The following is a 26,608-nucleotide window of genomic DNA, read 5'->3' on the forward strand; positions in this document are numbered from 1 at the left end:
ACATCGTGAAAAGTGTGTCCATAATGCATGTCTTTAAGGTGCATGTGCATTGATTTCGGGGAGACATCAAAGAGTTAAATGGGCGGTCCCGATTTCGTTAATAAACGGAAGGTGTCATTTTCCAAGGAAGGGGTAATTGTATTTCAACAGCAGCTGTGCTGTGACTGTACATCAACACACCCAGAAATAGACCGGAGCTCCAGACTTGAAAACTGCAATGGCTTCCACGGGAGTGCTCCCCTTTATCAGGGGGGTAGATCTAAGTGGGAATGACTTCAAAGTAAGACGGGGCATTATTTCTGCTATCTTAGGGGACCGCATGAAACGGGTTGTATTAAACGGAAGAGCTCGAAACTTTATTGGGCGTTAGCAAGTGTGCGGTGTCTCTGTTTGCACTGAGGCCCACGCCAGATTGGCATGACCGGGGAGCCGTGTCTGTAGAGAATTATTCAATATTTAAACCCCCCAGGTTTTAATAGACGCCTGTCTTTCACGATACCTACCTAGCAAAAGGTAATGGCATATTTAATTTACGCTGGTAATTGTCTATAAAGCCTGTTTTTTAAAAAGTTTTACACACAGCAGTGCTGTATCCGGTATATTTCACACCAAACTGAAGAACGCAGTTTAAATAAGTTGTCTTGTAAATTGCAGACTGTTTTAATTAAGTTTATTTCTTTGTAATGTCGAATCCACGTTAATGTGTTTATTTGTAGAATTCGGGTGGGCCTTGTGTTTCCAGCATTACGTAACACCCATTCCACAGATAAGCTGCGGTGTATTGTCTCCAGTATATTAAAACCTCAAATATTGAAACTATTATACTCATATGCGTTCATTCAAATATTGTATTCTGATAAACCTGCCTTCCAGTAAAGTCTTTATAAAGGTAATGTATAGTATTGCAATTATATACCAAGGTACCTCTGTAACCAAAACCCTATAAACACATAGGCTGTTGCAAGGCTAATTGCAGGCTATAACTATATAATATAAATACTGTATAGGTAATATATTCATTGCACCGGTAATTACATTTTCACCAGTGTGTGTATGCAACATAATTGTTAAAGTGTATAGCAAAGTTAGCACAGTTTAACCTCTTGATTTAAAAAATATATATATATATGATATTTTGTGTTGTGTAGTTTCTCATAAAGAAGTGGTGTAGAGTCCATTACACACCATTAATAATAATAAATCCAGTAAGTGACAGACCCTCAATCGGATGGGAACTTACAAGGCTAGTTTCACAGACCCTAATGAGCTCTAATCTAGGATGACCTTAGCTAAATTAACACAGAGGTCCTGTGAAACTAGCCGTTGCTGTGCTTTCACCAGAAGAGAGGCTTAGGGTGGTTCTGTTTTGTGCTGAACTAGTAGGAAATGTACTGCACTCCTGAGTGTCTGGAAAGGAGTGCTGTAACAATGCTGCTGTGTTTTATAGGGAGGTTATTTTCCTGAGCACGTCAAGTCTATGACCAGCCTGCGGTGGCTGAAACTCAACAGGACTGGGCTCTGTTATCTGCCAGAAGAGCTCGCCTCCCTCCAAAAACTGGTAATGTTTTAATTATCTTCCCCTTCTGAACTGTGTTTTTTTTTTTTTTTTCAAACTAGAACTTTTAGCCTCAACCTGTACTGTGTTGAGTAGAAGAGCCGAATTCAATTGATTTAGTCTGCATTGTAAGTCTTGACTCACTCAAGTTTTTAACATGTGATATCTTCTCTTTCTTGCAGGAACATTTATCAGTAAGCCACAACAGCCTGACCACTCTACATGGAGAGCTCTCCAGCCTTCCTTGTCTCAGGGTGAGTGCAACTAGAATAGAGCTGAGAAAATGTGTCAAAGAAAACCTGTATAATATACTGATTTAAGCAATGTTGACACTTTCTATTTTAAAATGAATACCAAAATAAAATATTAATATATTGGGTGTTCAGTTTAGCTACTCTGGGAGTTATTGTGCTGTTGTAGTAAGTGACTACCTGTCTGTTTCTAATTACTGTATACCTTCAGATTTGTAATAGCCACCACCCTCGAATAAACGCCACACCCAACAAGAAGCAAATTAACAGGAAACGGATTTCCCAAGGTCGCTGTCCTCAAACCGTATGCCTTCCAATTGAAGATGTACGGTGTCATTTATACCTCTTGAGCGCTGTACAAAAAAAAAAAGCATGATTGTGTGTTTTTTTTTCTTCTATCAAAGGCAATTGTGGCCCGAGCAAACAACCTGAAGAACTCTGGAGTTCCTGATGACATTTTCCAACTGGATGACCTCTCTGTGCTGGTATGTAATCCATGCAGTGAACTCACTCCCTGGAGTGTAACCTGTGCAGTGAACTCACTCCCTGGAGTGTAACCTGTGCCGTGAACTCGCTCACTGGAGTATCCGAGTACTAAATGGGTTTGTAATATTCATATTCGCATTGAAATGCAAAGTCTGAAGCTTTGTTCCTTCTGTTCATGTGAGGTTCTGTAACCAGCAGTTTCAAATGTAGAATTGCTGTTTAGTGAGCATTTTTACCAAGTAATCTTTTTCCCTGTACTCCATCATTAAGTGTGTCAGTTCCACATTCCTGAACCTTGAAGGTGTGACTGCATTGTTCTGTTTGCTCTGACCCAGCGTGTCAGAGTTTCCCTTCACTTAGCCGTAATGTTTTCTTTACTGGCTCTATGTGGTGTGGTGTCCTGAACTGAAGGCACACTGCATTCAACATACCCATAATAGCACAACTGTAGTGCAGCTTGCATTCTATCGTACTTGCCTTCAGTTAACAAGACATTGGATTTTAAACCAGCCACAAACAATGTTGTCCATACACCATTTCTGTCTGTAGGATTTGAGCTACAACCAGCTGACTGAAATCCCCAGAGACCTAGAGAATTCCAAGACCATGCTGGTACTAAACCTCAGTCACAATGGGTGAGCGAATGGCATGAGCTAATAAACCTCCTTCTGTCAAACTAAGTGGCTTGTCCACAGAATCATTAAGGAATGATTACAGTTTTGTTTAGGTTTTTTAATTAAATGTTTCATGGCTGCTCTTCCAGCATTGACAACATCCCAAACCAGCTGTTCATCAACCTGACTGACTTGCTGTATCTGGACCTGAGTGACAACAAGCTGGAAAGCCTGCCTCCGCAGATGAGACGCCTGGTCCACCTGCAGACGCTCGTACTAAACAACAACCCCCTAATGCACGCCCAGCTCAGGTAGGGGAGCGGTCTGTCTGCATGACAGAGTAAAACACACAATAAAGTCTCCTGTGCAACTTGTTCTTCTGAACGCACAGTCAACTGACTGTACTTTTACTGTTGCATGATCACAGCAGTCTTATTTTATTTATTTATTTTATACATTTTGTAGCAGTTTTATTATTTATTGTTATTTTAAACCTGTGTATAACAATAGATTATATTTTTTTTGTGCGTGTTCATAAAAAGGCATTTTTTTTTTTTTTTCAAGTTGTTAACCAGCACTTGGTTTTTGTTTCAATTTCTTTGCAGACAGTTGCCTGCTATGGTTGCACTCCACACCCTCCACTTGAGGAACACGCAGCGCACCCAAAGTAATCTGCCAACGAGCCTCGAGGGGCTGACCAACCTAGCAGGTACAACGTGCTCCATTAAATTAAATATCTGTTGGATCACATGTAAAGCACAATACAAACCTACAACATGCGGATTTCTCTTGTTCCCCTGCCCCCCAGATGTTGACCTGTCCTGCAATGATCTGAGCAGAGTCCCTGAGTGTCTGTACACTCTGACCAGCCTGAAACGTCTGAATTTGAGCAGCAACCACATTTCCGACCTCTCTCTGTGCATTGACCAGTGGACTCAAATGGAAACCCTTAACTTGTCTCGGAACCAGCTCGCCTCTCTGCCTGTAAGAGTTTGTACTTGCGTATTTTTCTAGAAGACGCGTGCTAGGCTAGCACTGGGGATCAGTCCTTGGCACGGCTTCAGGTGGCTCACATTTAGGTCAGCCGTTACCTGCAGCTTGATTATAAAGCTGCGTAGTTATTATTGCCTTGGGCATTGCAATGCATACGTCTACTTGAGCAGTTGTTTCATCAGTACTGAACACATCTTTACCATGTAATCACAGTGGTAGACATGCCCCAACCCTAGTTGAAAACTGTGCATGAATATATTTCATACTGTATAGGACTAAGTTTATTGAATTACTTTTTTTTTTTTTTTTTTAACTTCACATCTCTTGTCCTCTCTTTCCGTTTCCCAGTCTGCTATCTGTAAGCTAACTAAGTTGAAGAAGCTCTACATGAACTCGAACAAGCTGGACTTTGATGGGATCCCATCAGGGATTGGCAAGTTGGTCAGCCTGGAGGAGTTCATGGCGGCTAACAATAACCTGGAGCTGGTTCCCGAGGGCCTGTGCAGGTGCTTCTTGACAATATCAAGTCTTTGTTGTTTTTTTTTTTCAGTGACATCAGTTATTGTCTAACGGTACACACTGGTATTGATTTGCTATATTTAATTTCCCTTTTTAGGTGTGGCAAGCTAAAGAAAATGGTTCTCAATAAGAATCGTCTCGTCACAATGCCAGAGGCTGTTCATTTTCTTCCAGATCTTGAGGTAAACTCATGTTTTAATATATATACAGTACTGTGCAAAAGTTTTAGGCAGGTGTGAAAAAATGCAGTAAAGTAAGAATGCTTTCAAAAATAGACATGTTAATAGTTTATATTTATCAATTAACAAAATGCAAAGTGAGTGAACAGAAGAAAAATCCACATCAAATCAATATTTGGTGTGACCACCCTTTGCCTTCAAAACAGCATCAATTCTTCTAGGTACACTTGCACACAGTTTTTGAAGGAACTCGGCAGGTAGGTTGGCCCAAACATCTTGGAGAACTAACCACAGTTCTGTGGATTTAGGCAGCCTCAGTTGCTTCTCTCTCTTCATGTAATCCCAGACAGACTCGATGATGTTGAGATCAGGGCTCTGTGGGGGCCATACCATAACTTCTAGGACTCCTTGTTCTTTACGCTGAAGATAGTTCTTAATGACTTTCGCTGTATGTTTGGGGTCGTTGTCATGCTGCAGAATAAATTTGGGGCCAATCAGATGCCTCCCTGATGGTATTGCATGATGGATAAGTATCTGCCTATACTTCTCAGCATTGAGGAGACCATTAATTCTGACCAAATCCCCAACTCCATTTGCAGAAATGCAGCCCCAAACTTGCAAGGAACCTCCACCATGCTTCACTGTTGCCTGCAGACACTCATTCGTGTACCGCTCTCCAGCCCTTCGGTGAACAAACTGCCTTCTGCTACAGCCAAATATTTCAAATTTTGACTCATCAGTCCAGAGCACCTGCTGCCATTTTTCTGCACCCCAGTTCCTGTGTTTTTGTGCATAGTTGAGTCGCTTGGCCTTGTCTCCACGTCGGAGGTATGGCTTTTTGGCCGCAAGTCTTCCATGAAGGCCACTTCTGACCAGACTTCTCCGGACAGTAGATGGGTGTACCAGGGTCCCACTGTTTTCTGACAATTCTGAGCTGATGGCACTGCTGGACATCTTCAGATTGCGATCTGCTGCAGTAAGTTTCCTTGGCCGACCACTGCGTCTACGGTCCTCAACGTTGCTCGTTTCTTTGCTTCTTCAAAAGAGCTTGGACAGCACATCTGGAAACCCCTGTCTGCCTTGAAATTTCTGCCTGGGAGAGACCTTGCTGATGCAGTATGACTACCTTGTGTCTTGTTGCTGTGCTCAGTCTTGCCATGGTGTATGACTTTTGTCTTCAGCAACCTCACCTTGTTAGATGAGTTTGGCTGTTACTCACCCAGTTTTATTCCTCCTACACAGCTGTTTCTGTTTCCGTTAATGATTGTGTTTCAACCTACATATTGAATTGATGATCATTAGCACCTGTTTGGTATAATTGTTTAATCATACACCTGACTATATGCCTACAAAATCCCTGACTTTGTGCAAGTTTACCTAGAAGAATTGATGCTGTTTTGAAGGCAAAGGGTGGTCACACCAAATATGGATTTGATTTAGATTTTTCTTCTGTTCACTCACTTTGCATTTAGTTAATTGATAAATATAATCTATTAACATGTCTATTTTTGAAAGCATTCTTACTTTACAGCATTTTTTCACACCTGCCTAAAACTTTTGCACAGTACTGTATTTTTTTTTTAATTAAATATTTATTGTCTTCCCGGACTGGAATCTGGGTGTGGAACAAGACTCTTAACAAAATGAATATGGCTTAAACACCTGTTACTGTGTATCTGTTTGAATGGAACTGGTTCAGCTGGTGGATGTTCGTTCATCACTTCTTGGTTAGCTCACTGAAAACTTGAAGACCAAACAGACTCTTTGTTTAACTCCTCCTTTTTCTTTCCTCTCTACCAGGTCCTAGATGTGCGAGAGAATCCAAATTTGGTGATGCCTCCTAAACCAGTGGACAGGACAGCTGAATGGTACAATATCGACTTCTCCCTTCAAAACCAGCTCCGATTGGCTGGGGCGTCTCCTGCCACAGTGGAAGCAGCTGGAGGAGGTAACGATATTGTTTATTTGTAAACCTGCTGCCTTAAGACTTACTGACTGAATACAGGATACAGTAATATTCGTATTGACTGTTAATCTGCACACCCTTCATCAGACCGGGACATCAATACTATTGTAATTGTAATACTTGCAATTTCACTGTAGTTGAACTTTGGCAAACCTGCATGATTGAAATTGTAATTCTATCGTATAATTGATTGATTACAGTTGTAACGATCACTCTGCACAACTGAGAAGCAGTTGCACTGTCCTCCCTAAGGAGATACTACTGGCCCTATTCCTATAGCTAAATAAGTCAGCAAGAGTGACAGACAGCAAAAGCAGGGACGTCAGAGGTGTCAATTTCACGAACAATCGGTTTATTATTGTGAACAATAATGTCAACAAATGAAAAAATGAACAAATGAAATGAAATGAATAATGATAAGTAAGGAATTCAAATAATTGCAGGTAACAGGTAAGAATAAAGCTGGTACAGATGTAGGGACAAACAGAAGGCTAAACAGATTCGCAAAGTAGAAATGAATATAGTGTCCGGAGGGTCTCCAATAAACCCACACTCACAAACACAACACACACAGATAAAGACCAAGGATAAATAAATAGATACAGACGAAAAACAGTGACTTGTGGAAACAATTACATTTAACAGTCTCTATGGCAATGGTGGGAAAATGACAGGTAGGCCCAACAAGTCCAGTAAAGCAGGGTAATTGAAATCCATACAAAGTAACAAAATAACAAAAATACAGGAAACAAAGTATCAAATTAAAGTAGAAAAAATCCAAACAAAAAAGAAATGATCTCACCCACAAATAAGGCAGTCCAGCAAAGTGTCCCGAAATGATGGTGATTGTAGAAGGTTGAAAACATTGAGTACGTTGAAATTGTTGAGCCTGTCCAGTAGTGTTGAGTTGAATGGTGAACAGTTGTTTGAAAAAAATCAGGAGGATCAGGAAAAAATGGAGGCTGTCACACATAAAACAACAAACACTAAACAGACCTAGAAAAACAGCTAAACTTAAACAAGTAACAGTGAAAACAAAAAGAGCAGTTTAGATAAAGCGCAGTGACAAAAGAAAATGAACGGATGCACTGGAATTATCTAAGGATGGTAATAGATTCACTGAAATTTAAGTAGAGAAAATGCTGTAGTTAAATGGATTCCTCTGAGAAAGGGAGTCTCCCTCAGGCCTGATTAGCCAGCTTTAATACAGGTGCTGGCTACTAAGGAGCTCTGAGATTGGAGGGGTGGAAATCTGAATGAGCCAATGGGGAGAGAGGATGAACAGAGGGTGGTTGCAAGGAACTATGGGAAATGAAGTTTTGACCTGGCCAGGCTACTGACCCTAATTAAAGGGACAGGTGGGTGAGACTTACACCCACATTATGTAGCATGGGAATTGCTACATAATCCCCCCCCCCCCACACTGGAGGTGCAAGGGACGAACGCCATAGTAGCGTTTTAAATTAACAATATTGACAGTATCCTCTTTGAAATAATCTGGCTCCCCCCACTTGACTTTGTAGTTGTTGGGTCCAAGTCTCTTGGTTACAAGAGCTGGCCCAAACCATTTAGGGGCAAGTTTTGCGGAAAACTTTCCAGAGGCATCAGATAAGGGGTGAGATCTTATCCAGACTAACTCACCTTCTTCATACTGACAGTGTGCTCTCCGGGCATTGTAATTCTGAGCTTGCCGTTTCTGAGCTTTGGCAACGTGATCCCTCACCTCTTCGGCAATCTGCTGCTGGCGATCTAGCAGTTGGTAGGGATCGGTGGATGGAGCAGGAGCAACAGCGATTAATCGGTCCAATGGGCCTCTGATGGTCCTTCCGAGCGCTAGTACTGCAGGAGAGAAGCCAGTGGTTTCATGTTTGGCTGTGTTGAGGGCGAAACGAAACTCGGGTAGCCACTGATCCCACAGCTGATGGTTTTTCCCGACGAAAGATGCAACCATGGTCTTTAAGGTGCGGTTCACGCGTTCTGTCAGGTTGGTCTGTGGGTGGTAGCTGGTGGTGAGTTTTTGTACGACTCCCCAGGTCTTGCACACCTCTGCGAGTAGCTGGCTCGTGAACTGAGGTCCACGGTCTGAAAGAATGTGTTGCGGTGTTCCCCATCGAGTGAATATTTCCTGCGTCAAAATGTTCACAATTTTGGTGGTCTTACTGTCCCGCAATGGAAACAGCTCAACCCACTTTGTGAAGTAATCAACAATGACCAGGATGTAAGTGTTACCTTTTTTACTTCTTGGGAAAGGTCCCATTAGGTCCAGACCCAGCATCTCTCCGGGCTCCTTCACAGTAGTGGACTGGAGTTGACCTGCAGGTTTGGTGTTGGATGGTTTGTACTTCTGGCAGGTTTGACACTCCTTTATGTGGCGCCATGTATCTTTACGGATGGAGGGCCACCATGCAACCTCCAGCATGCGCAACAAGGTCTTCATCCTGCCCAGGTGACCTCCCAAAGGGTTGTCATGGTAGTGGTGGAGGAAGGAATCCGTCAGCTGTTCCGGAATAACCAGCTGGTATCGGAATCCCTGTTTAGGAATGGGCACCCGGCGATACACAAGTCCCTGATGTTGGATGAAGGAGATGCGGTTATCATTGGCAGAATTGGAAGCAATGTCATTGATGATGTCAGAGATAGCTGGGTCTTTGGACTGAGCGGCCGCAATCTGGTCCATGGTGGTGGGAAGATCCATGCTACTTGCAGGGGCATTGCTAGCACACACTGACGCAGAAGGAGTTGAAGGTGGTACAAGTGGAGCTCTAGAGAGTGCATCAGGTACAAGATTCAGACTACCTTTCCTGTAAATAACGGTAAAAGTGAATTGTTGTAGGCGAAGAGTCCAGCGGGTCAGTCTGGAAGAGGTTTTTGGGTTATTGAATGCCCAGGAGAGTGCAGCGTGGTCAGTGACAACCTCAAACTCCATCCCCTCCAGATAATGCCGCCATTTTTCTACTGCCCACACGACAGCGAGACACTCCTTTTCAGATGTGGAGTAGTTTTTTTCGGCAGTGTTCAGTAATTTGGAGGCGTAGGCTATTACCTTCTCATCATCTCCTTCTAGCTGAGTCAGTACCGCTCCTAGTCCTATATCGCTGGCATCAGTAAAGACTCGGAACGTCTTGTTGATGTCCGGGTGAGCGAGGACTGGAGGACTGATCAAAGCTTCTTGGAGGAGTTTGAAACTCTTCTGGCACTCTCCTGTCCATTTCCAGGGGACATCTTTCTTTTTCAAGTTGTTAAGTGGGGCAGCAATATCCGCAAACCTGGGGATGTACTTGTGGTACCACCCTGCCAAACCTAGGAACCGTTGAACCTCCTTCAAGTTGGTAGGAATGGGATATTCCTGGATGGCTTGGAGCTTGAGGGGATCAGCAGCTACACCCTCACCTGAAACCACATGACCAAGGAAATGGAGAGTGTGTTTAAAGAAGTGGCATTTTTTGAGATTGAGTGTAAGACGGGCCAGATGAAGTTTGTGGAAGACAGCTTCGAGGTCTTGAAGATGCTGTGCGGAGTTTGGTGAATAGACAATTATGTCATCTATGTAGACGAAACAGATCTTCCCTCGGAGGTCTCCTAACACTCTCTCCATCAGCCGTTGAAAAGTGGCTGCAGCATTTTTTAACCCAAATGGCATTACATTAAATTGATAAAAACCAAAGGGTGTGGTAAACGCAGTCTTCGCTCTACTTCCTGAGTCCATCGCCACTTGCCAGTAACCCGAGCATAGATCAAGGGAACTGAATACCGCAGCACCACTCAGGGACTCCAGGATGTCATGAATGAGGGGCATGGGATATGCATCAAAGACAGTCTTTGCATTCAGCTTTCTGTAGTCCACACAGAACCTGTAACCACCATCTTTCTTCTCTGTGAGCACCACTGGAGAGGACCATGGGGAGTTAGATGGTTCTATAACTCCGTCCAGAAGCATGTCTTGGACGTGTTCCTTGATTAAAGCCTTCTTCAGTGGAGACACTCTATACAGTCGACCCCGAACAGGGACTTCGTCCTCAGTGGAGATGGAGTGACGGGTGACTGTTGTCATTCCCAACTTATCAGTGCAGACTGAAGACCACTTTTGCTGGAGGTTCTGGAGTTGTTGCTCGACAGGAGATGGTTCAGCTGAAGTGATGGTCATGGTCACCTTCGCCGGTTGGCATGGCTTTGGATCAGAGGTGGTAGGTGGCTGGCAAGATGTATGGAAGTAGAGGCTGACACTCGATAAGGACCTGTCCCAGGAAGCTTCCCCCTCATACCGTGGCAAAAAAGGATGGTAGGAGAAATCCTTCTGATGTTTGACACCATACTGCCTATTGACAATGTCAATCTGGGTATGAGTTTTCTCCAGGAAATCCAAGCCTAGAACCAGGGGAAACGTCAGGTGATGATCCTGTAGGATATATGTGCCTAGAAACCAGATCTCTCCGTGGAGAAGGTAAGTGAGGCGAACTTGACCTTTGGCCTGGTGTGACTGTCCATCCGCCAGCATGAAATACTGGTCCTGTGCAGACTCCAGCTCTTCCCCTGGATGAGCGATCTTCCTCCAGAGACTCTCTCTCATCAGAGTGAAGGTGCTCCCAGTGTCCAGGACTGCAGGCCCTTGGAGCCCTCGAACGCCTACATCCACGATCAGCAGAGTCAGGCTTGCAGCAGGAACTATATTTTTCTTCTCCTGGCTTCTCACCATGCTGACCTCTGCCGGCTTCTTCATAGCTCCTTTATGGCTCCTATTGTCCTGAACGGCTTTGCTGGATTTTGCCTTGACCCAGTATTCCCGCTGAGCAACGTTGTCTCTCTCCACCTGGGTCCCGATGCGCACCAGTTCTGCCACTGTCTTCACTGTTCCCCTAAGACAGCTTGCCAGTTTGGGATTACAGCTGTTTAGAATGCGACAAACCAACTCAGTCTCCTCCAAGTCTGGCTTCCAGCGCAGACATAGGGCACGATAGTCGTAGGCGAAGTCAAGGATTCGCTCGTCAGGCAGCTGGACTCTGGAGCGGAGTCGGTCTTCCACTTCGGTCTGGAAGTCAGATGGCAGAAAGGCTTGACGGAAGACAGTCTTGAACTGTTCCCAGGACTGGATTCCCTTGCGCTCCGCGACCCACCAGCTCTTTGCTGAGCCTTTCAGCACACTGGACATGGTTGCCAGGATCTGATTTGGTGTCATGGGTCGTAGCGCTAGGAATTCATCACATTTGTCCAGGAAATCAATGGCATCGCTGCTGGCCTCCCCGCCAAACTCTGGGAAGTTGATTTTAATGGGCAGCTTTGCTTGGGAAAGACTCCCTTCAGTTCTGGAGCCATGGTAATCAGCAGACCCACCGTCAAAGGAGAATTGTTGTGGTGCAGACTGCTTTCTAGAGGAGAGAGACGGCAAAGAAAGTGGCAGACGAGGGGTGCTGGTCTTTTTGAAGAGTTTCTTAAGCTCTTCTCCCCACAGCACATCGCGGCGTTTCAGGCACTTCACCACTTCCTTATCCATTTCGTCAAGGGCCTCTTGCCTTCGATTCTCCATATCTGCGAAGCGTCCTTCGATGTAACCTCGCAGGACCTGTTCACGATTAATGCTGCTCTCCTGTAACTCAGACAGCTGTGTTTCCAGTTGCTCAACACGGTCAGTGAGATGGGAACAGTACTCAGTCAATTGCCCTATCACAACACTGTCAGTAAGGTTCCCTTCATCATCATCGCCTCCAGAAAGATCTGCCCCTTCCTGGGTAATGTACAGGTCACTAATGCGGGTTGTTATCTCTGTGATAGGCTCTCTGATAGTCACATGGGGTCTATCTCCAATCTCAGAGAAGTTTAGCGAAGTCAAGGTCTGATTTTCCATTTCTGACATTAAGTTCCCAACAATTTAAACTGATGAATTTAGATTTGAATTTAATGACACAAAGGGTCCCCGTACGGGCCACCAATTCTGTAACGATCACTCTGCACAACTGAGAAGCAGTTGCACTGTCCTCCCTAAGGAGATACTACTGGCCCTATTCCTATAGCTAAATAAGTCAGCAAGAGTGACAGACAGCAAAAGCAGGGACGTCAGAGGTGTCAATTTCACGAACAATCGGTTTATTATTGTGAACAATAATGTCAACAAATGAAAAAATGAACAAATGAAATGAAATGAATAATGATAAGTAAGGAATTCAAATAATTGCAGGTAACAGGTAAGAATAAAGCTGGTACAGATGTAGGGACAAACAGAAGGCTAAACAGATTCGCAAAGTAGAAATGAATATAGTGTCCGGAGGGTCTCCAATAAACCCACACTCACAAACACAACACACACAGATAAAGACCAAGGATAAATAAATAGATACAGACGAAAAACAGTGACTTGTGGAAACAATTACATTTAACAGTCTCTATGGCAATGGTGGGAAAATGACAGGTAGGCCCAACAAGTCCAGTAAAGCAGGGTAATTGAAATCCATACAAAGTAACAAAATAACAAAAATACAGGAAACAAAGTATCAAATTAAAGTAGAAAAAATCCAAACAAAAAAGAAATGATCTCACCCACAAATAAGGCAGTCCAGCAAAGTGTCCCGAAATGATGGTGATTGTAGAAGGTTGAAAACATTGAGTACGTTGAAATTGTTGAGCCTGTCCAGTAGTGTTGAGTTGAATGGTGAACAGTTGTTTGAAAAAAATCAGGAGGATCAGGAAAAAATGGAGGCTGTCACACATAAAACAACAAACACTAAACAGACCTAGAAAAACAGCTAAACTTAAACAAGTAACAGTGAAAACAAAAAGAGCAGTTTAGATAAAGCGCAGTGACAAAAGAAAATGAACGGATGCACTGGAATTATCTAAGGATGGTAATAGATTCACTGAAATTTAAGTAGAGAAAATGCTGTAGTTAAATGGATTCCTCTGAGAAAGGGAGTCTCCCTCAGGCCTGATTAGCCAGCTTTAATACAGGTGCTGGCTACTAAGGAGCTCTGAGATTGGAGGGGTGGAAATCTGAATGAGCCAATGGGGAGAGAGGATGAACAGAGGGTGGTTGCAAGGAACTATGGGAAATGAAGTTTTGACCTGGCCAGGCTACTGACCCTAATTAAAGGGACAGGTGGGTGAGACTTACACCCACATTATGTAGCATGGGAATTGCTACACAGTTCGGTTATGCATTTTTGTCATTTGATCATTTTTGTTGAGCGCATTTATTTTAATAAAATAAGTTGGATGCTATGTTTCTGTGTTTGTACCTGTGATTTAGAATAAACAGAGTAAACAACCTGTTGCTGATGTGTCAAGTTGTTTATGTTTTAGTGTAATCATAATTGTAATTGAACAAAATTGCTTTGTAATTGCAATTTCAGCAAATGATGATGCTGCTGTAATTGTAATTGAGCCCAGGTGTGCCCTTCTTATTAATGCTGTGTCTCTTCATGCCAGGGAGCGCCAGCAGAGACCCTCTGGCCAGAAAGCTGCGTCTGCGGAGAAGGAAGGACTCGAGCCAGGACGACCAAGCCAAGCAGGTCCTGAAAGGCATGTCCGATGTGGCACATGATAAGAACAAAGCGATAGAGGTGAGAAGTGGACCTGCAGGGAAATCGAGATGTTTTTACATTAAGTGCTCTTGACTAAGTATTGGGGGAGACCGACATTTTAGCAAATAAAATCTAGATACATTTTACTAGTTTTCGCTAGCTTGTTGTAGGGTTTTTTTTTTTTTTTTTAAGTATCTTAAGTTTCCTATTATGGCTATTTTACAATGTGTTTAATTTTTTTCAAAGTTTTGGCAGGGCAACTTCTCGAACTCCATAAAATTCACACAAATTCTTATTTTTAATTTAAATAAGAAATTGTGACGGACGGGGGTGTAACACTCTCTCTCCTTCATTCACCTCTCAGGAGAATGGGGATATGAAATACACAGACCTGAAGACGCGGCGCTGGGACAAGAGCCTGGAGAAACCTCAGCTGAATTATTCAGAGTTCTTCACGGAGGATGTGGGCCAGATCCCAGGACTCACTGTGTGGCAGATTGAGAATTTTGTTCCAATGCAGGTGGAGGAAGCATTCCTGGGGAAATTCTATGAAGCGGACTGTTACATTGTACTGAAGGCAAGGATCTCAACTCTCATGCTTCAAGACAGCCTTCAAATAAAATAACGTGTTTTTTTATTTTTTTGCACAATAAACATATCCAGAAAAATCTATTTACCCAGTTGTATCGCGGATTACCAGTTTAGATTTGCATATTTACAGTAGATCAAACTGAAGAAAACAATATATTGAAAAAATAAAATAAGATTGCTTTATTTAGCAAACTAACATTTTTCCATTTGGGTGAAATTACTGCCACATATTAATATAAGGTACACGCAGACTGGCATCCAGATGAGTTTTGGGTAGATGTGTGTTTTATTTTTTATTTTTTTATTTAATTCTCAGACATTCCTAGATGAGAACAGTTCCTTGAACTGGCAGATCTTTTACTGGATCGGACAGGAGGCCACTATGGATAAGAAGGCTTGCTCAGCCATCCACGCTGTCAATCTGCGCAACTACCTGGGAGCGGAGTGCAGGACCATCCGAGAGGAGATGGGGGACGAGAGCGAGGAGTTCAGCGTGGTCAGTATGGGGCAGACAGCATTTACATTTCATCTTATTTATATAGTGCCTTTCATACCGCAGTATCTCAAAGCGCTTTACATGTATTTGTTAAAACGGAAAAGTATGCAATATCTAAAAGTAGTAAAAACTATAAAGTAACAATAAAACAGTTGACTACAGGAAATGAGAACCGTTAAAACACATGCTTACAAAAAATAAGCAAATAAAATAATTACAAAAATGGTTTTGCAAGTCAGGTTAAAAAGGCTAAGCTTCAATCTTCAAAATATTGACCGATGTAGTCCTACAGTAGTTTTTAAAAAGTATTTTAAAGCATGTTCCATTTGCAGGTGTTTGACAACGAGATTTCATACATCGAAGGAGGAACGGCTAGTGGTTTCTTTACAGTGGAAGACACACAATACGTCACCAGGTAAAAATTAGTGCATTGACTACTGTCCCAGTGAATCAAATGCAGATTTGTTGGATTATTAAAACAATCAAAAAAAAATTGTTGTCCTTTTTGTTTAGGCTGTATCGCATTTATGGCAAAAAGAACATAAAACTGGAATCTGTTCCCCTGAAAGCTGCTTCCCTGGACCCACGGTACGTGTCCAATACAGTTGTGGGTAAATAACTTTCGGATTGTTCTGTCTGTGCTATATAATGTGCGGTGTCTTCATTGGGATTGCCTGTGTTTCCAGGTGTGTACGGTGTTGACTGTATCTCAACGAGAGTTCTTTATATTTCAGCTTTGTGTTTCTTCTGGACAATGGCCTGGAGATCTTCATTTGGAGGGGAGCTCAGGCCACTCTGAGCGGAACCACAAAAGCCAGGTATGAATATCACAGACTTCACACTGTGTTGCAGTTTCAAGTCCTGAGAGCTTTTAATGTATTTTTCAGAAAACAGACCCCCCACCCCCTTGCATGTGTTTGTCAAATTTCAGTTGGTCTATCAGCTGGTCATTTTTGGGGGCAATTTGAATTGTACCCCACAGTTGTATTGGGAGTCAGTGGCTATGGTGGAGTGTCTGTACACTCTGACCTTGCTGTCGTAGTTCTTCTGGACAGAATATGCCCACACACCTCTATACAACCAAGTAGCATGAAAACTGCTGTGTCGTTTTCATGCGTGATGCTTTTTTTTTTTTTTGGTCAGGCTGTTTGCTGAGAAGATCAATAAGAATGAGCGGAAGGGGAAGTCTGAGATCACGGTGCTGGTTCAGAACCAGGAGACCCCGGAGTTCTGGGAGCTCTTGGGAGGACAGCCGGAGGAAATCAAGAAGCACGTACCTGATGACTTCACACCCGTCCGACCTAAACTGTACAAGGCAAGCGTTCAGCCTCACGCGTGAACAGTTTGTGTGCAGGCAGTACCAGACAGTGCATCACACTGGCCTTGAGACTCCCCTCTCTGAATGACATAAAGTAACTTTTAATGAGGAACTGAATAAAATAAGCCAAAATAAGCTAAAACAACCTATGGGTCACGATTTGCACAGGATATCCCCCCTTGTTGGCACAAGAGCTTTGTGTCTGCAGTAATTGGTAATAGACACCCTGCTGTGTATGAAAAGACTGGAGTCTTGCTGAGTGCACATGATGTAGTTAATGGGGATTCACAGTGACAGCATTGAGAGCTGGAGCACATAGCACTCCTGTCACAGAACTATGATCCCAGTATAGTATGAAATTGGAACATTTGCAGATGGCTATCTGAACCTGCGTCCTATCTGTCTGGCTGTCTGTTTTGATTTGCCTCATTCCTAATGTATAATTATTTCTTTCTTCTAGGTTGGTCTTGGCCTTGGCTACCTGGAGCTCCCTCAGATTAACTACAAGCTGTCTGTGGAACACAAGAAGAGGCCAAAGATTGACCTTCTACCAGAGATGAGACTGGTACTGTGATCATTCCTACTGTTAATAGCAATTAGGATCATGGGTATGGTAGGCATTTATACCAGAAATCATGCAATGCTGTAAACCTGTGCTTAGCAGGAATTTATATATATAAATATATATATAATATATATATATAATATATATATATATATATAATATATTATAAATGATGCACAAAAGAAACGCAACATTCAGGTCTAATGGATTTAATCAAATATTTTAAACATAGATATCAAACAGTCGCAGAAAATGTGAACAAAAATACAGATCAAAGAATCATAAGTTTTCCGTATGAAATGCGACACGCTGTCAAAATGAAAACATTCCAGTTAGTGTCGGGTATGACTTCCCTGTTCATTAACACAATCCTGACAGCGTTGACACATAGACCTGATCAGCCTCTCGATGGGCTGATAAATGTAAGGCAATATTAATGCCTGCCACTGTAATCTAGAAATGAATTTCAATAATGCTGATATTCCTGTTTTTACTTTGTGTAGCTGCAGACCCTTCTGGACACTAAGGTGGTGTATATTCTGGACTGCTGGTCGGACGTGTTCATCTGGATCGGACGCAAGTCCCCCAGGCTGGTCCGGGCAGCAGCTCTGAAGCTGGGGCAGGAGCTGTGCAGCATGTTGCACCGGCCCAAGCACGCCATGGTCACCCGCAACCTGGAGGGAACAGAGTTTCAGGTACAGCATCCGAGCACCAGCGCACAAGAACAGAATGAGACCAGCATGCATGCATGTGTGTTTTATGTTGTATTGCAGTGTGTAGCCAGAGCAAGAGGTCAATAGTGGTTGTTTTTTTTTTTTTTTAAATCCCCAGGTGTTTAAATCCAAGTTTAAGAACTGGGATGACGTGCTGAATGTGGATTACACCAGGAACGCAGAGAAGGTGCTGCAGAAGGAGGGGCTGTCAGGGAAGGTTAAGAAGGACACAGAGAAGAAAGACCAGATGAAAGCAGACCTGACTGCATTGTTCCTCCCTCGGCAGCCAGCCATGCCTCTGACGGAGGTACCCTATTGGATAATACAACCCAGCTTAGACTCTTTGTGTTCTATACACACGTATTGTATCTAAAATGGTGCTGTGTGCTTGTTTGTGTATTCCATGCGCTGTGCTTGAATTCCCAGGCAGAGCCGCTGATGGAAGAGTGGAATGAGGACCTGGATGGAATGGAAGGCTTCGTTCTGGAAGGGAAGAAATTTGCTCGCCTGCCCGAAGAAGAGTTTGGCCACTTCCACACTCAGGACTGTTACGTCTTCCTCTGCAGGTGACCTCAAAAAGGAGCTCTTTAGACAATTTTATAGAAACAAACGCATAGTTTTGTTCCTCGGTTAAGAATGCTTTCCTTGCTCTGATGCAACATAGTAAAATATTTTACTTGCAATACAGTACCTGTAGGTTTGCACTAGAGGGGGTAGTTACTGCATTCTTTACCATTTTTATAAATGCAAGCTCTGCATTGATGGTGGATTTATCCAAAGTGAATATAAAGTCCTGGAAAACCTAAATGATCTACAGCTTAAGGGACTTGGTGTTAATGATTTTTCACAGCTGGGTGACCCCTTTTCTAAAGTGTGTGTATGTGTGTGCAGATACTGGGTGCCGGTGGAGTATGAGGATGATAAGGACAAGGAGAAGGCTGAGAAGAGGGGCGGGGATGATGAAGACAGGCAGCAGGAAGAGGATTTCCAGTGTGTGGTGTACTTCTGGCAGGGCCGGGAGGCTTCCAACATGGGCTGGCTCACCTTCACTTTCAGTCTGCAGAAGAAATTTGAGAGCCTGTTTCCTGGCAAGCTGGAGGTGAAGCTACACCTTTTTTTTTTTTTTAACCCTTTCAGTCCTTAGCGCTGTGTGTCAATATAAGGTTTTTGTATTGCAGTGATGAAAGGCAAGTAAGAGAAATCCTATATCCACTGTATTGTTATACAAAGCGAGTACAAACATGTTGGAGGCCAAAGATTCCTCAACTGTAATTTACACAAATTGTTTCAATATGCATTGCAGGGTTTTGAGTTTTTAAAGTACAAAACATATGTAAAAGGAAAAAAAAAAAAAAAGTTGTCCTGTTCTCATGTATACTCCACAAAGGTGTGCAAAGGACTGAGGTAAGGTAGGCTTTGGCATTTTACATTTGAAAACAGGGAGCTTTCTGTAGTTGTGGCAGATCCAATTACTGTATTTCTAGAGAACAATGCCTGTATTATAAATATATCATTCTGAAAGAACAAGTCGACGCCATCTATGGGACGTTGTTGTTGTGTGCGTGTTTGTGTTTTTTTTTTTTTTTTTTTTTTTTTTTTAATAGAAATGTCATGTTTTAACACGCAGGTTGTACGAATGACCCAGCAGCAGGAAAACCTGAAGTTCCTGTCTCATTTCAAGAGAAAGGTCATCATTCACAAAGGAAAGAGAAAGCAGAGGGATGACAGCGTGCAGCCCAGCCTGTACCACATCCGGACGAACGGAAGTGCGCTCTGCACCAGGTGAGGGGCAGCAGGGGTCAGGACCATTTCACATGGGTTTTGCTGGAAGGCAAAAAAGGAATTTAAATCTAGCAAGGGTTATGTTTCTGGTTTTTCTGTGGGGTGTTTTTAATTATGGTTAAAAGTGTTTGTGTGTGTATACGGTATGTGTGTTTAACTAAATATATTTTTATTATTTCTTACAATTTGTAGGTGTATCCAGATCAATACGGATTCCAGCTTCCTCAATTCGGAGTACTGCTTCATCCTAAAGGTGCATTTTATTAGCTAGTCTGATGTGTTTGTAATTTATATATAATATATATTTTAACCAATTTGCAAACACTTAAAACGTTATCCTCATCAATACATTAAAGTACAAAAATCCTCATTATTAATAAACCATGCAGCCTATCAAAAAGACGACGGAAAATGTAAAATGGCCAAGTTTAAATAGTGGTCAGTTAATAGAAAGGTTAAACGGCTACTTAGAGTTGATTTTGTTTTGAATTGGGTCACCGAGAGCATGTCTAAGAACTAAAGGCTTTTCAGATGTTCTCATTGGCCTGATATATATAAAATGTTACTTGCGTAGCTTCATGTTGCTGAGAATTTAGTCGACTCATGTCTGAAGTAAACCACAAGAATGCACCCAGCTGTTTGTGATTTTCCTTGCTTCCCTTTCCTGGGGAGCCGGGTGTTGTGATGTTAGCAGAGGGGTGTATATATAATATTTTTTAGTAGTTACTTTTTTGAGTTGATTGAATGACACTTCTGGGTCTTTCATACTAGTTAAGTGATTTCAGTAATAATGCACTTTAGTTTTGAAAATAACCCCGTTGTGTACAAGCTGTAAAAGTATCTGCTGGTATTTTTCTACAGATGAACGGTTAATTAATTACACAGTCAGTATAGTGACCTATGAACCTTTTTGTCTCTCCTTTTCAAACTTCAGCCAGTTAAAAGATTTGATTCATTCACATTTGCTTTCCTTTTTGTTTTATGCAGGTGCCGTTTGAGAGTACAGACAACCAAGGTATCGTGTACACCTGGGTGGGCCGGGCTGCGGATCCAGACGAGGCTAAGCTTGCTGAAGACATCATGAACAGCATGTTCGATGATACTTACAGCAAACAGGTAGAGGGCAGTCCAGTTCAAACCAGGGGTTTCACATCAAGTATTTAAAACAAGTCTGAATTGACAAAATAAGGGAGAAGTAAAGATTTTTAATTTTATTATCAAATATAAGGGTGTTTCAGACAGTACTTAATCCGTTTGTGTACCTTTTTTTTTTTTTTTTTTAAAGTATTATTTCATCCACTTCTTGTACACAGCAGTTGAACCTTTTTTTTTTTTGTTATCTTGGTTTGAATTGACTTCCATGCATCTCTTCCATCAACATGAGATTTTTAAATAGATGTAATTGTAAGAAAGCTATATAAAACAATCCCCAGTGAAGCCTGCTAATATTTCTCATGTAATCCCTGTAGGTGATAAATGAAGGAGAGGAGCCTGAGAATTTCTTCTGGGTCGGCATTGGAGCACAGAAACCTTACGATGAGGATGCGGACTTCATGAAATACGCAAGACTCTTCAGGTAGGATTTTATCTAGCTGAACGATGTCCACTAATAATCCTAATCCTCTTCTGTTCCGCACGTTCCAAAAGGCTGTGTTGGAAGCGTCCTGTTTTCATGAGATTGGGATACCAAGTGAATGTACGTGCATTCTGTTTTGTTTGAGAATTGGTGGCGTTTGTTCAGTATTACCATGTGTTTTATATAGCTGGAATCTCTGCTTTTCCAGTGGTTCCTAACCATTGTCTGTTTTGCTCAGGTGTTCCAATGAGAAGGGATATTTCTCTGTCTCTGAGAAGTGTTCTGATTTCTGTCAAGATGACCTCGCTGATGATGACATCATGCTTTTAGACAATGGGAAAGAGGCGAGTACTTAACTAGAAGAATGAGTGTGATTTATTTTTTTCATAGCTGTCAAGGGAGGAAATGGTTTACCAGTCCTTGGTGTGGAAATACCTTTAGTGAACCAGAGGGTGATTTTTGGATTTGTTTTTTTCATTTTAAGGTTTACATGTGGGTTGGAACTCAGACCAGTCAAGTGGAGATTAAATTGAGTTTGAAAGCTTGTCAGGTAAGCATAAAACAAAAACCTGTCTCTTGACGGGGATTTTGTTGTATTTTCTCTAGTTTCGTAACCCTTTTATTAAATTATTATTTGTCAATTAAGTTGCTGTTGGTTTTTCTGTAACGTATCAAGCCTGATTTTTTTAGACGAGGAGTGATTCTGTACTCGCGCTGCTCCATCGCTCACTCACTCTCCCTGCAGGTTTACATACAGCACATGCGATCCAAGGACTCTGAGCACCCCAGGAAGCTGAGGCTGGTGCGCAAGGGGAACGAGCCTCACAATTTCACCCGCTGCTTCCATGCCTGGAGTGTCTTCAGGAAACCCCCTGCATAAGCGCTTTAACATTGTTTGGGGGGATGCTCTGTGCTGGAGCGGTTCTCTCTAATTTACCAGGTTTGATTGGACATTATGAAGGCAGACTTAATACATTTCAATACGTCTCATCCGTGTAGCAGGGTGAATCGGGTTGTTTGTTACAGCTTTTGGATGTTTATTGTTAAGCTGTAGTGCAGCATTACATAGCTACAAGAATCTCAGATATCAACAAATAAAATACAAATTAAAACCACAAAGTACAGTAGATGGCCTTGCAACCCTGACATGCTGGAAATGAGGATAAGGGTTCATTTAATTACACTGAAGAATTCTAGCCAATTTTGAATACTTTGAAGCTAAACAAAATAAATTAATCTATACTTGAAGAACACATTCATATTTTGCATTCTTCTAACTTAGTACCTTCTCTCCTGTTCTGTTTTTAAATGTAAAATATGTAAGTGGGGTATTGTGTGCAGAGGAAACGAAATAATGCACCAAAAAATTAAAATGTTGTTTTTAAAGAAGCTGCATTTTGTTCTGCTCATCATATGTCCTTCAACAATCAAACTGCAACAGCAAAAGCTTCACTTAGAGACCAATAATAAAAAGTTAGATGTAAGCACAACATGCTGTACATAAACAGCTTATTTATTCAACAATTGATATTCCAAGGCTTTTTTTTATGTATTGGTATTGTTTTATGTATTGGTATTGTTTTAGTTAAATATTTGAAGACTAACTATGGAATAGAAAAGTACTGCATAACTAGAAGTGTTTCTATCCCCCTTTTCAGTCCAGTATTGGATGAATGTTTGTTTTATGTGAAACTGTTCCTAAAACATGTTTCTGTATACTGTGCCAGCTTCCCAGAATTGTGGTCAAGCTGTTTTCCTTTTGATCACGCCGATGCCAGCTTGACCACATCAGCGTGCAGTTCATCAATGTTAAGTTACAAAAGTTCCTTTTTTTTTTTTTAAAGATGGTTGATTTTTATTTGTTTTTTCTTTAATACCAGTTGGCAATGGTTAGCAGTAGACTTGACGGGGTAGCTGATTCAGAATATACTTCTCACCACTAAAGGTCCTATTGGGTTTTGTGTTGCTCTCTTACCTTTTTTAAAAAGTAGAACTACTGAAAAAGCTGGTATTGATTTCTTTTACTATGCAGGGATTGCTGTGGCCGCTGCAAAGTCAAATAACAGACCATGTCTTTATAGAGCGTCGTCTTGATAATTCAGTAAAAGGCTCTTAACACCTTTTCTGTCTTCACATTTCATAGCAATTGCAATAATTTAAAAGTACTCCTGTGCCTAAACACTTCCTTTCTAAACCAGGAGTAATTAATAGTGATGCTTCATATAGTAAATCAAAGTTAATGGTCAATTGCTTCAGCAGTTTCTAGAATGACTTGTGGATGGGTGTTTCCCTGTATAGTTAAATTAGGAAAGAGTCTATCTGAACCTGGAACAATGGCTGAGGTATTGATATGTATGAACTCTGCAGATGGTAGAGTGGTAGGCTACTGTGTATTAAAATGAGCAATGTAATCCTGAGGTTATACTACATTATTACTTTTTTATATTCCTGTTTTAACTGTTTTCCTTGCGAAGTGTTTTGTGCTGGTCAAGGTACCCTCTCACGTGTTGAATGCTATTCAAAATGAAACTTGGAATTTGTCCAATGTTTGGGAAATGTTTGTTTTCCTATTGCTGCATCAGCTTGTTGTTTGCACTTGCCTATTCTGCAATATTACTGGGAGATGAGGTGGAAAGTATCGTACCTGTATTTATGCATTTTGTATTTCAATAAAATTGCACATCACATTTATTTGATTTTGTTCTTAGTTTTTCTATCTTAAACAACTGTTTTCTCCACCTTCTATGGCTCCATGTAAAACATATATTTTTCCTAAAAGACCATTTATCCAAACAACTTAAAAAAAATAATAATTCTACCCCAGAATCTTACTTGGTCAATAAATCTTTATTGAATAATGCGAGGAGTAAGTCATTATAAAACAGGTGTTTTATCAATGCAATAGACTTTGTAAAGTTAGTTAACATTGTGTGTATAGCAGCCATAGCATTTAGTGTGAAAGCAATCCAGTTGCAAGGTCTGTTAGTATTTGTTTGTAAACCACAGACCCTTGCCCAATCAATGTATCGAAGTCTCATATAACAAACCACTGTACCATACATAAAGCACGTTAAAAGCTAAATTGTTGCAATTTGTTTTTTACAAGACTGCTAATGCACATCATTTCTAGATATTCACCTCTATTCACAGTTATTTGAAGTCTGTTTTCATGTATAAAATCAAGTTTGACATGACACTGTTGTAGATTATCGATGGTTTCATTAACATTAAACTTGTATTTTATTCATGGAAAATATTCCTTAAAGAACTTGGTGAAATACAGGAAGCAACCCTTAAGGACTAGGTCACGCAGCAAATTCAGAGGCAGTAAATGCTTTATTAACATTAAAACCAATATTTTCAATTACTTGACAATGCTAACTCAAGGTAACAAGTACATTCTACTGAAAGGAAGACAAACAAAATTAACAAACACTAAAAATTTCACAGGGTAGGTGCCGGCTCAAACAATACACAATTTATAGTGAAATAAAGTAATAAAAAATCCATTACCTTCTAATAAAAAAAGCAACATTGTACACACACAACAATATCAGCGGGGTCCCTTTCTAAATGTGAAGTAGATCCAACATCAGAAATAAAAGTTGTTGTTTTTTTGTAAAGGAAATATTTTACACAGTAAAAACAGTGAAGTTGTTTGTGCATTTTCAACTGCAGTTAGCCTACCTGAAAACTGACATTTCCATAGCCAGGAACATTGGCTTTCCTGCCATTTTGTACATGACAGTTAAAGTCAAACGTCCCTCATTCTCCATTAAGTAAGTGATGCAGCGTTAAGGTGCTGTATCTGTACTGAATGCAGAGGAGCAAACTTACCAGCTGTTAACTAAAGACGCCTGTACTGTCCCTTGGAGTTATTCCTAAAAACAGACTGTAGTCAAAATGGTTGAATACAATTAAAAAAGTTAGGAAAGACAAGAAAAAAAAAAAATTTCATGCAGAAAGACAGTGAAAACCATACAAACTAGTTGCAGGATCCCTTAATAAAAACAGTCTATAAAAAGTCTGCTAATTAATCAACTCCATACGTAGTCTGTGAAGGCTCAGAGGACATTTTAACTTCTCCTCGCTGAAACAAAAAGGATGCCACTGATTTAAAGTGATCCATCTACCAGTACCTTTAACAAAACCCAGAAAAACAAAGCACATGTTGTGTTAATACTGTGAGTGAAAACACATTGACATTACAGTTGATCAATCAAAAGTGAGATCTCTAAAGTGACTATCTCCATCCATGTAACACAGGCTACAGAACGGTTCCCTTCTATATATTCCCAAGATACAATTCACATTTTTGTAAAAATTTAAAAAATCATTCAATGTATACAGCCATTTTCCACCGTGATGGTGTGCCCACACTGCTGGTTCATACCTCATTTCATAATCCATCTAGAAGGCCTTATACAGTACTTGGATACCAAACACACAGACCAGGTGCCACGAAATGCAATACGTACCTCTGGGTCGGGGGGAGGAAAATGGGAACAAAACGAAACACAGGTTTGAATGGGGAGGTGAATAAAAAAAAAACTTCAGCATAACTATTGGACAGAATAAGTTATTTAAAAAATAAAGCCTCCAATAATACTGAAATGCCAAGAATTATCAAAAAAAAAAAAAAAATATATATAATAATGATAATAATAATAATAATAATAATAATAATAATAATAATGGTCCCTCTATGTAACCAAAAACAGTAAAGCAAACCCACAGATTTGAGAAAACCACATCTTTCCAATACTGGGAATCTGAACCTAACCACTGGTTCTTATTTTATTCCATTGGAAAGTGATTAAGTACTGAACCGCCTATTCCTTGAAAGCCCCCCTGCCACAAAACGTGAGTATACATCCATGTCCCAGAACAGATATAAAAAAAAAAAAGGATGGGATCTGCCCATACAAACACCATGTGTCAAGTTAGTATTGGAAAAGGGACCCAACCCAAATGAAAAATAACAGCACATGCTGCTTCTCTCGTATCAAAGGCAGGTCCATTGAATGCATGTGTTCACGTTGGTGATGATGATGACGGGAGGGGTTCATTCAGGGAGACAGGAATGCAGGGAGGGAGGGAGGGAGGAGCTTTATATAAAAAAAAAAAAACACACAACAAGGTCTGTAAAAATGGCAGCCACCATCTTTTGGCACGGAGGATAAGCTCAGGACCAAATCGTTGATGGGAATCCCAGGGATAAGAGCTCTTGGACCAGTCAGGAGGACAGTCTTTCAGAGGGTGTGTTCCTTGCAGGTCGTCCCCCATGCTTTCTCAACAGATAGAGGAGCCTGAAGAGACGGAACAGGACAGGACAGTCGTGATGAGACAGGACAGTGTACCCAATGTCTAATCACTGACACTTAAATTAAAAGCCACATTACCAATCTTCTATAACATTGTGGTTAAAATCACCATCTTTTATTTGTATGCTTACAATCAAAACTGATGAGAAAACAAACACACACACACTGGAGG

The 26,608-nt window shown here is 41.3% G+C and overlaps 2 protein-coding genes across 3 annotated transcripts in view; one reads left to right on the forward strand and one right to left on the reverse strand.

Moving 5' to 3' along the window:
* The first annotated feature begins 127 nt into the window (after positions 1 to 127).
* Positions 128 to 23,803, forward strand: LOC117431037 (protein flightless-1 homolog). Of its 2 annotated transcripts, none has more exons than XM_034051620.3 (30): positions 128 to 280; positions 1,448 to 1,558; positions 1,738 to 1,809; positions 2,211 to 2,291; positions 2,842 to 2,927; positions 3,056 to 3,217; positions 3,512 to 3,615; positions 3,715 to 3,890; positions 4,248 to 4,405; positions 4,516 to 4,600; positions 6,398 to 6,545; positions 13,977 to 14,110; positions 14,436 to 14,648; positions 14,979 to 15,158; positions 15,491 to 15,573; positions 15,672 to 15,746; positions 15,893 to 15,976; positions 16,302 to 16,473; positions 16,937 to 17,041; positions 17,545 to 17,736; positions 17,873 to 18,061; positions 18,181 to 18,320; positions 18,646 to 18,853; positions 19,382 to 19,536; positions 19,729 to 19,789; positions 20,524 to 20,652; positions 21,006 to 21,112; positions 21,351 to 21,456; positions 21,597 to 21,662; positions 21,858 to 23,803. In XM_034051620.3, the coding sequence occupies exons 1-30, from the start codon at positions 218 to 220 to the stop codon at positions 21,990 to 21,992; spliced, it is 3,780 nt and encodes a 1,259-aa protein (XP_033907511.1). In that variant the 5' UTR covers positions 128 to 217; the 3' UTR covers positions 21,993 to 23,803. The 2 variants fall into 2 exon arrangements, with proteins under 2 accessions (XP_033907511.1, XP_034783052.1); XM_034927161.2 differs by lacking the exon at positions 128 to 280 and adding an exon at positions 303 to 513.
* LOC117431036 (lethal(2) giant larvae protein homolog 1-like) overlaps positions 22,940 to 26,608 on the reverse strand; it is a 45,355-nt gene continuing 41,686 nt past the window's right edge. Inside the window, exon 23 of the mRNA XM_034051619.3 lies at positions 22,940 to 26,421. The gene's annotated coding sequence lies outside the window, so the exon portion shown is untranslated. The remainder of the gene's footprint in view (positions 26,422 to 26,608) is intronic.

Source organism: Acipenser ruthenus, chromosome 22, assembly GCF_902713425.1.
Source record: "Acipenser ruthenus chromosome 22, fAciRut3.2 maternal haplotype, whole genome shotgun sequence".
NCBI lineage: Eukaryota > Metazoa > Chordata > Actinopteri > Acipenseriformes > Acipenseridae > Acipenser > Acipenser ruthenus.